Here is a 10,878-nt window from a genome sequence, read left to right as displayed (position 1 = left end):
GCTGCTAGGATGCCTATGTTTTCAACCGACATCAGTTTGTTTGTATTTCACCAAGTGTTGGTAAGTTATGGAGGCTGAGCTAGTGGGTGCTTTGGGGTTTTGATTTCAAAAGAGAATGAGTAATGCTGGGCCATCCTGGTGCATTTCTGCTTAGAGATAGATCCTGGGATGTGGTGTGAGCAGCGCTCCCCAGCTGGCAGGGCCCTTTCTGTGCAGGGCACTGTGTCCTTCTCCATCTGTGGATCTGGTCTTCTGAGAACTTCTAGCTCTTCTGTCGCCCTCACCCCATGAGTTCCCTCAACCACCTAAATTTTAGTCGTTTCCCTTTTGTCCAAAGGTCCTTCTCACCAGAGACCACAGACCTGCTCCTTCCACCTGATGAGTAGGGCCTGAGCCCGTCCACCTGCAACCAGCTGAGCATGACCCAGCCTGGCCTTCAGCCGGCTTTTCCCATGCAGACACAGCCAGCCTCCTCATCACATTCAGTCTTCTGTTTCACTTCATCTATTCTAATTCCAAACGTCTTCCCGTGCAGAAGTTTGGGAGAGGCATCCTGTGAGCAGGTGGCTTCTTCTGGAGGTGCCCCCACCCCACCCAGCCTAGAACAACAACAGGAACATCATCGGAAAGGAACTTGGGAAATTTCATCCTGGGCTGAGCATCCTCAGCTGGTGTCTGACTCTCTGTAGCTGCCCCACTCCATCCGCTCTCCAGGGAGGCCTCCAACACCCTGACAGCTCTCCTGGCTCCATCCAGGGATGGCCTCCCAAGGCAGGAAGAGCTCACTTCCTCCCCACAGTGGTGACAGCAGGACCTGGTCTCGGGGCCGCTGTGGAAATAACCTAGTTCCTGCAGGTGCTTCAGCGTCTCCTCCTTGGCAGCCCCTTGCAAATTACGACCGAGGTGCAACACAGGCCCGAGTGTGGCCTGGTTGGTGGTCATGTCTGCTCTATCAGTCCTCAGTCCACCTGGTCCCAGGGATAGTCATGCTCTGAGACTTTTGCCGTGTCACACCCACAAGAGTGACAGAGCCCTCGGCCTCCCCTCCGAAATCTGAGGTCCCTGGGGTCGGCTCCTCCATGATGGGCAAGGCTCCAGCCCCTCATCAGAGTCCTGCCCTCTCTCTCTGGCTACCAGCCGCTAAATCCAGCTGTGAACAGATTCAGAGGTTTTGCTGACCAGGACTTGAACTGGGGTTCACATTACAAGGACACTTGCAAGTCGCGCCGGCAGACAAACTCTGGGACGAACACAGCACGGCTCGTGGAGATTTATGTACACAGGGCAGAGACGGCACCCACCTGGGTCCAGCTGGACACGCACACTGTGGCCTGGGGAGGCATCTAGCGTGGGGATGAGGACTCGGGCCTGTCCCCAGACAGTGCAGTGGCTGCCGATCCCTTGGTTTCTGGTAATTGCACTTAGTTTCCTGGCATTCAGGTCTCTGCCCCCTTGGGCCTTCAAGGTGCCAGAGCTGGGACATGGATGTGGCTCCAAGTTTGACAAAGTCCCCATCGTCCCTGCAGAGTCCTTACGGCTTGGGCTGGCCAGGACCCAGCCATGCGTCCAAAGGCTTCCCCTTAAAGCTATTGTCAAATATACATAAATTCTGTTTGCAGTCTCTGGACTTTGAATAGCTTGTTTCGCTGTTGAATTTGGTTTGAGTGGGGTTGGGGTTGCCGTAGGGACTCAGTTTATTCCATAAACTCTTTTTCTATCCTGAAAGATTAAAACACAATTTGAAAGGGCACAAGAACCAAGGGTTAAAATGACTGGAGGGTCCCTTGGCTTTATCTGCCCCTCCCCCCACTGCCGTCATGAACACCCCAGCTGAGCCCTGAGGGACCTTCCCCCACAACCCAGGAGAAGCAGCAGCAGCAGCAGGATCAGATCACCCGTCCCCCAACACCCACCCACTCCCTGTGGCCACCCCCCCTCTGATCAGATGGGACTGAGTGTCAGCTGTCCTCTAAGACCTGAGATCCTTCCTTTACTCAGTCCATAAACATTGAATGAATATCGACCATGTGTCCAGCACTGTCCCAGACACTTGGGTACAGAAGGTACCAGACCAAAGCCTTTGTGGACTGGGGTCAGCCTCAGGGACGCCCATGCGGACATCAGGCAGGGCCCTGGCCTCAGAGCTCAGCCCAAGGGGTCCAGGTAGCTACCTGGTGGGTGCTGTAGGTATCCCCGGAACCCAGGTGGCCCTCAGCCTGGGCTGGATTCAAAGACAGAACTCTAGAGTCTATGGGTCCCGGCAGCCCCTGGCTCTGAAATGGTCACTCTCAGGGAGAATGTGCAAGGGTCCAGGTGTCTAGGGTGGGAGCTGGGTCCTGGAGACACACAGGGCTCAGTGGTCAGAGGAGGACCAGATGCTGAGGTGGCCTTGTTCCAGAGGTCCCTGAGCATGGCACAGGTGTCAAAATCCACCACAGGACAGGGATGAGAGGGAGCTGGGTGACTTCTTACATGGGCACCCTGGGCACTTTGCACATAAGTGGCAGTCTGGGCCCATGAGCCGTTTGTCCAGCAACCTCCTGCTCCTGCAGCCCTTGAACCTGGAAGCCAAAGACCCTGGACTCTACAGAGGACTTACTGGTCCACACGGCAACAGAGAGCACCAAGGACTGAAGCCAAACTGGAGAGAACCTTTAGAATAAAACAGAGTCCCTCTTTGTGGATGAAACTCCACAGACGAGATTCTTATTCACAGTGAGCCTCCCTGATCCGCCTCCTCAGGGCGGGTGTCCCCTGGTGACCCAGACCCATGAGCTGAGGCATCCAGCACAAGACCACCCTCCACGGTGCCTCATCTCTCAAGGAACGTGACCGTCAGGGACTGGGAGGACTCCTCCTGTTTTAGAAAATCATCATTTTCATCTGCGAAAAGGAAAGGATACCAACCCGAGGTCTTGGCTCACTGAAGTCCTCAAGGCCACAGAATGAATGCTAGTGAGAAAAACAAAAAAAGGAACAAAAACTATAAAATAATACCAAAAGAAAATGAGGAAAAGAGAAGAAAAAGAAAAGAAAACAGATGTAAGATATGTAGTATGGAACTCAATGACAGCATTTTACAAGAATTATGACACTGAGTTGTTGGGTTGGGAAAGAGAAATGGGAAGTAAACAGGCTTTAGGAACTGATCTCTCCTGGGAAACGCATCCTGGGGCCTTCCACACTCAGGGTGGGTTATCCCGACCCCCTCCCCAAACAGGTGGCTAACTCAGACAGGGGAGATTGACACTCTGGACCGGGACAGGTCTTTTTGGTGCTGTGATGTGGACTTCATGCAGAACGTAGGCAGGCCAGTATAAATAGACGAAGGCCCAGCCAATGGTCATGGTCAGTGGCTCCCACTAAGAGACGGGGGCACGATGTGTGCACCAAAGATCAGCGTAAATTCCACTCAAGGTCACCCAGTCCAACTTTCCCCTACACCACACTTGCCCAGCCCTCTACCCACAGGCCCCATGTGACTCAGGGCAGCTTTGAATGTGGCCCAGCACAAATGTAAACTTCCTTAAAACATTATGAATTTTTTTTTGCAATTTTTTTTAAGCTCACCAGCTATTGTTAGTGTTAGTGTAATGTATGTGTGGCCCAAGACAATTTTTCTTCCAATGTGGCCCAGGGAAGTCAGAGACACCCCAGCCCTATACCAACTTTGCCAGGGTTCTTTCTTCCAAGAGAGCCACTGTTTAAAATCTTTCATGCCATTTGATTAGTTTACTTATAGAGAAAAAAAAATCAGGGAAAAATGGTCTTAACAGGAGGAAAAATTAAACACGTTGACTTCAAAGTAGAATTCTTTTCTTACCCTTTTCAGGACTTGCTTTGTTCAAAAGAAGTTGCAAGTCATTAGGTGAAACATATCTGAACATCAGCGGGGGCTTTTGAAAATAATCCTTGATTGGTCTTTTTTCCCCCAAAAACAAGGGAATATCTCCTTATATTATCTATTGGAAAAGTCCAAACTAACAGCCATCAACTTCTAAACAAGGTGTAGGATCATTGAAAGTCAGAGATAGAAGGGGCCTTGGGAATCACCCAGCCCTTCATCTTCCACATGGGGAAACTGAGGCCCGGGGAGAGGGAAGGATTCATTAAGACCCTCCAGTGGGGTGTGGCAGGAAAGACTTTCTGGCAATGACAAAGGGACTGATGAGTCAGGGATAGTGGTGGCTGGAGCTATTTCCACGGTCACAGGCCCCAATGCCTAGAAGGAAATGAAGGTGGCATGAGGCATCTTGAAAGGTTTCCAGCCCTACAGGCCTCATCAGGCGTCCATCATGGCCAGTCCCTCCTGCTCTACATGCCAGCCTCCACGACTCCCTTCTGCGGCAAAAGGAGACAGACCAGTCCCCAAACATTGGCTTTGAGAAAAGAGTCAAAGCAGAGCCAGAAAGAGGATTCCAACATTTCCCAGGTATTCTCACTGCTGAGGATATAGTGCATGTTATTTTAAGTGTGTGCTCATTGCACTTGACTTTTAACATTTTAATCAGCAAGGATGACCTTGGGCATGTTTTAAGCCTTTCTTTTATCATATCTGGCTCTGTGACGCATTTTATCAACAGAAGTGGTAGAACTACCTAGGAGATAGGAAGAACTGGTGCTGCCAGTCCACATGCCTTGCCTGGGCCCTGGGTTGCGAACTTTCATATCCTCAACCTAATTTCATCCCTACATCCACCCTCAGAGACAGAGCACCATTCCTAGCAGCACATGAGAACACCAAGGCCTGGGGCAGAAGGGTGAATTTCCCAGGCTCTCTGGGCCCACCTGGGCAAGACCAGAGGAGAGCCCAGGCTCATCTATCTGCAAAGCCAGCTCATGCCTCAAGCAATTCTTAAATTCAGTCATACTTGAGACTCCCTTGAGTTCTCAAAATATCCTTGGAAGGCTGGTGAGGGTGGGCATCTGGCAGATGGGGACTCTAGGAATCAGCTAAAACTGGGGTTTCCATGAGGGTAACCAGGGAACTGGCAGGCGAGCCCTGCCCCCACCCCTGTGCACAGATCCTCAGTCCACTTGCGACCCGGCAGGGCCCTACGCCTTCAGCAGAGATGGGAAGGTGATTTCATCTGCAGGGAGCAGACTCTCATGAAAGAAGGGAGAGGAAGCATCTGAAACAGAGATGAAATCTTAAGAGCTGTCCCATCTCTCTGGGCACATGATTTGATTCTCTACAGGACTGACTCTACAGAAAGGCTGTCATCCCATTTTTGGACAGCCCGGGAATCTGCCTTCCAGAGCCTTCTGCCCTGGTTTGTCCCTGAAATGAGCCAGCTTCCTGTCTCACAAGACCGGCCTCAGACACATGCAGCCCAGAGATGCCCTTTCTACCTCCTCTTCCCAAGTTGATCCCCCCTTGACCTTTGAGATTCAGGTGAGAACCGCTCTTCAGGCAAAGGCATGCGGGCCCCCAGGCCTCCTGGATGGGTTCAGCAGCCCTCCATCTTGTTGCCACACTTGAACTTACCTCTGTGACACTAAACAGGCAATTATTATTTTTCTGTACTCATCTAGGATCATTTGCTTACTCATCCACAAACATTTGATGATGCCCTACCCTGCAGCAAGAAATGTCTTGAATCAGATGAACACCACGTAGACCCTGTCCTCAAGGATTCACAGCCATCAGGTGGAAGAAGATGAAGGGCAATGCCATGATAAATCTGCTTTGCGTGTGTCCTGAGCAAGACTCATGTGTGTGTCTGGACCAACGTCATATGGAGGGGCAGGGTGGGATGGCTATGACATCCATGGAGACCCCAGCCATCCCTTCCTAGCTGCAGGACCATGGACAGGTGTCCTAATCTATCCCTGCCTCAGTTTCCCCACCCATAAAATGGGCATCATGGTAAATGGGCTGGTGGAACATACCCAAAGCCTAGTGAGAGGCCAACCTCACATCCTCTGGGATGGGAGAGGCTGCGTCTTCCAGGACCATGGGACTGGTTTGGGGAATATAGAAGTTATTTAAAAATGAATGAGTCCCTGGAGGAGAACCTGTGTCTGTGGTTAGGGGGATGCCACCGACCTCAGCAAGCTAACATGCTTCACCTCTTTCCTAGTGAGACAGCAGGGGAGGGATTCTGGGGAAAGGCTTTCGTGAAAAAGACACACAGAGTTGGCCCAGCCTGCAGAATTTTTGACAGCCATTGAGCAGGACATGCCTTTACCAGGAAGGAATTTTGAGGAACTACCAATTTCCATGAGGTGCTGATTTGGGAGAAGAAGCGCAGAGAAAGGAGGGCTGGAGACAGAGTCTATGCTTTGGACATTATGAAATAAAATGATTTTGCACTAACATTTCATGGAAAGAAACCTGGGGACAGTGTGAGCTGCAGTCACCTACCTTTTCCTCCAGTTCTTTCAGGTGCCGCTTCTGAAACTCCAGTTTGTCCTCCAGTTCTCGAATTCTCTGAAATACACCAGGCTATGTGTCAGAAAAGGTACATTTTCCAGGGTTAAAACCTCTGTTTTTTTTTCTTTTTATTGTGGTCTAGCACAGAAGCCGAAAAGGATACAAACGCTGTGGGCAGCTTGGTGAGCTCTGATACGCGCACAAGCCCGTGTCACCACCGCCCAAAGCAAGACAGAGAGCGTCCCAGCTCCCAGAAGGCCTTGGCCCCCCGGCTTAATTCCAGCCCTGCGAAGGAATTCTGTTCTGACTTCTATCGCTAATAACAGATTGTTTCTGTTCTAGAAGTTTGTGGAAATAGAATTACACAGTACACATTCTTAAGAGGGGATCTTTTGAAAACAAAACATTGAGACTGGGCCAAAACATGTAGGCTCCCTGAGCAGCTAATAAAGGGCATGGGTGGGATGTGACACCAAGTCACGTACTTGTCCAAGATTTATTTAGCTGCAGTCTGGGGGCTGGGGGGGGGAAGGGAGAAGGGCAGAGGAGGCGTTGGTGGGAGCCGCTGCACCAGCATCCACCCTACCCTCTTAGAATCCCACTCAGCACGTGGTACCATGGTGACCAACAGATCCGGTTTGCCCAGGACTTTCCTGGTGTGAGTCCTAGGAAATCCCTCAGTCCTGGGCAAACCGGGACTCTTGGTCACCTTCCTTGGTGCTGCACCTGCAGAATTAATTCCCTGGGTGGTTTACCGATCATTCCTTCCCGTCCCACGCAGCCTCTCCACCAAGGAAATCTGGTGAACTGCCCCGTGAACTCCCCCGTTTCCAGTTCTTTATGTGCGCACAGGGCTTAAGCCCCATCAAGGGCCCCGCCAAGGTGGGTACCTCTGGGGCAACTCTGCCCAGTGGGCTGCTGCCCTTTGTCTGCCCTGAATGGGATACAGACCTCATGCACTGAGACAATGCTGGGAGGTGGAAGGGTGGATGATTCCAACCAGCAAAAATTAAAAGTGGAGTCACCACAGGCCTTTATTCAGGCCCAGAGAAGCCGTCTTGCATTCTGTAGGGCAGGGGTTCTCCAGCCTGTGTCAGCATCACCCAGAGAACCTACTTAAATGCAGATTGCCAAGCTCCGCCCACAGAGCTTCTGACTCAGCCTGGCTGGGGTGGGGCCTGAGCGAAAGGTGTGCTCCAGCAAGCTCCCGGGTGATGAGGATGTGGACGGTCCAGGGCCCCTGCTTTGAGAACCACCGCTGTGGGCACATTTAGTCACTCAGTAAATAGGGCTCCATATGCCTGGGCCTGTTTCAGTCCTGGGGAGAAAGACAAAGTCTCTCTCCTTATAGTCCAATTATGGTTCAGACAACAGCAGCATACAATTAAATAGAAGGGGCATCAGATGAACACAAACGCCATCAAGAAAACCAAGAGGGGCCAGGCGCAGTGGCTCAAGCCTGTAATCCTAGCACTTTTGGAGGCTGAGGCAGGTGGATCACCTGAGGTCAGGAGTTCAAGACCAGCCTGACCAACATGGTGAAATGCGTCTACTAAAAATACAATGATGAGCCGGGCATGGCGGTGTGCTCCTGTGGGGAGGCTGAGACAGGAGAATCGCTTGAATCTGGGAGGCGGAGGTTGCAGTGAGCCGAGATCATGCCATTGCACTCCAGCCTGGGTGACACAGCGAGACTCCATCTCAATAAATAAATAAATAAAGAGGTGTGAGGAGGGCAAGGGGTGAGGGATTGAGCTGTAGAATGGAGGAGACGTGGAACCCAGCAGGGACCTATGAGAGTTCACCAGATGCACAGGAGGGGACGGGAATTCCAGGCAGAGGGAACGGCACATGCAGGAGGCCAAGGGGCCTGAGGCGGGGGGTCAGGGACAGAGCTCAGAGGGTCTGGAATGGCCCATGTCCCGATGAGGTGCTCACAGCTTTGGGATTGCCATGGGGAGCCAGTGACGGGTTCTAAGCAGGGACATGATGAGCTTTTGATTTCAGGATGATCACAGGGGCAGCCAAACAGAAGGGTTTCCATGAAGGAGACAGAGAAAAAGAAATGATTCTCTTGGATCTGTGACCTCGGGCAGTTATTCCGCCTCCCTGAGGCCTGGTGTCCTTATCTATAGATGGCCCACATCTAAGGATTTAACAAGCAAAATTGTACCAAGTGTTTAGAGCAGAGTTTGGCATTGAGCACTCCGTAAGTTATTTTTTACAAGCGGTAATTTTCTACCTCTCCCACCCTAAGGGAATGGTGTGATCTCAGTCTGGCAGTGGCAGGGGTTTCCCGGCAACCCCCTCACGTGCAGGGAGGCCGAGGAGCTGCTGAGTAAGCGGGCATGCGGCCTGAACCTGGCTTGAATTCTGGGCCCCAAATGTAGCAGCTGTTGGGCTCTGGGTGAGTGACATGATCTCTCTGTGTCTGGAACCCTGTGCTGTAATATCTGTGTGGGACTCCGTGACTCGGAGGGTGAAATAGGATCTGTAAGACAAGGCTTTGTAATCTAATGTCCGGCTTTACAGTTTCCAAACAACTTCTGAGAATCCCCCAGGAACAACTTCTGGGCTTTACAAATCAGCCTGAGAACCTGGCTGTCATTCTAATCTTTCTTGACATTCATGCTTAGGAAACAGTCTCTCATCAGAGTGTGGGAGGCCAGAAGGAGCAGTGGGTAAGAGTTTCCTGATCTGATGACCTGGGTTCACAGCTGAGCTCTGTTGCATCCTGGCTGTGTGACCTTGGACAAGTTGCTTACCTTCTCTGAGCCTCACTCTGCTCTCCTGTGAAAAATGGCATCAATGACCTGTCTTCATAGGACTCGTGTGAGTTTCATTCAACCAACATCTATTGAGCGCCTTGTGTGTGTCAGCGCCACCCTGTCTCCCTGGGCTGGAATATTGATTGCCCCAGCACCTAGAACAGTGCTTGGTACACGAATGTTAGAACAACTCAAAACGAAACAAAACACAGTGCCATGACGGCCAGCAGGGGCATCTTTGAGAGAGGTGGACGATGCAGCTGTGGCAGTTGGAAGGGGCTCTAGAGGGCTTTGAAGGTCAGACTAAGCAACCCAGACTTTGTACTCTGGGCACTAGGGAGCCAGTGAGAGTTTCAGGGGAGGTGCTGTGGTGGTGCTGTGTGTTAGGACGGCTTCGGCAGAAAAAGAGACAATGGAGAGGGCATTGCCATCGTGAATTGTCCCAGCAGATGTCTCTGCAGGCCGACTGTGGCTAGGAAGTGAAACCAGTGCTGCTGAACCCTCAGAGAGGGTCAGGACAAAGTGAATTTACACCAGTGGCTTCACTCCAACCTTCACTCAGGCAGAACCTTTTACAAAAGCGCAGAATCATTCTGTTGGGAAAGGTGCCATCCACTAATGGATGTTTTCACATCCTCTTTTCCTCTGAGTTAACAGGGCTGGAAAATGCCAATTTCAGCTGGGGCCGGGCAGGGGACATCATTGTACCCTGTGGGCCAGATTCCAGGCGAAATACAATGGTAATGTCCACAGCAAACTGGGAGACTGGGAGGGTCTGTCCATGGTTGAAGCAGGCAGCCAGTGCTTGGGCCAGATCAGAAGTGGGGTGAGTGTTACCAGAGCACCTGGCTGTACTATGTCATGTCGCCTGTGTTGAATACATGAGTGTTAGGGACTATTATAAAAGTGAGAGAAGACATGATACTGATTAGGTTGGGTTAGAAAGGCCAAGTGCAGCAAATGTTAGCTGATAGTCCTTGAGTGCTTACTTTGTGAGCACTTTAGATAAATTCTCCATTGACCACAACACTTCAAGACGTGTGCATTGATTGTACCCATTCTACAGACAAGAAAATTGAGACTCACAGAGGTGAACTAACTTGCCTCAGGTTACATCATAACTAGGGACAGGATTTGAATAAAAATCTGTCTGACCCGAGAGCCTGTGACTTCTAATGCTACATCATAGCTTTCCATATATAAACTTTAAAACATTAATTTTTATGTTCCTGGAGGGGAAAAAAATCACTGTAATGCAGGTTTGAATTACTTCCCTTTGGAAAAAAAATGTAGGATTTGCAATACTCTTTTGAAAATACCAGATTTCTGGAGACTATCAAATGATAGCAACTAGCAAAGAATCGCAAAACATGAATAGTGAACCCTCAGGGGGTCACGCAGTGTGGAGATCAGGGCTCTGGCAGTGGACTCAGGACGGGCCTGGCCTGGAACGGTCACTTTGTGGCTGGCTGACCTTCATCCAGCTGTTTTGTCTCTGTGCCTTCATCTCTCCATCAGTTTAAGCCGGTTTGAAGACTTAATTAGGTAGCCAAACACCTGTTTTCAAACAGGTGTTTTAATGATGCTCCTTATAACTACTGTTTCAGGGTGGTGGTTTCTCTGTAAAATCCTATACACAGGGTACTACTTTTGAAAATTGCAGCTGTTAGAAAACATAAAGCATCTCCTCAACCACAGTCAACTGTTCCCACCTCAGGGGCTTTGTATTTGCTG

The 10,878-nt window shown here is 50.7% G+C and overlaps 1 protein-coding gene across 1 annotated transcript in view; it reads right to left on the bottom strand.

The window, feature by feature from the left end:
• Positions 1–1,585: 1,585 nt before the first annotated feature.
• The window catches only part of JAKMIP1 (janus kinase and microtubule interacting protein 1), a 182,534-nt gene continuing 173,241 nt past the window's right edge, over positions 1,586–10,878 (bottom strand). The window contains exons 20-22 of the mRNA XM_033213708.1: positions 6,368–6,433; positions 2,908–2,952; positions 1,586–1,719 (exon numbers count right to left, since the gene is read on the bottom strand). Coding sequence (XP_033069599.1) covers positions 1,690–1,719; positions 2,908–2,952; positions 6,368–6,433 — 141 coding nt within the window. The 3' untranslated portion in view covers positions 1,586–1,689. The remainder of the gene's footprint in view (positions 1,720–2,907; positions 2,953–6,367; positions 6,434–10,878) is intronic.

Source organism: Trachypithecus francoisi, unplaced genomic scaffold (assembly GCF_009764315.1).
Source record: "Trachypithecus francoisi isolate TF-2019V2 unplaced genomic scaffold, Tfra_2.0 Lachesis_group1, whole genome shotgun sequence".
NCBI lineage: Eukaryota > Metazoa > Chordata > Mammalia > Primates > Cercopithecidae > Trachypithecus > Trachypithecus francoisi.
Note: the sequence above shows the minus strand (reverse complement) of the source record. Positions and strands in the feature narration are given on the sequence as shown.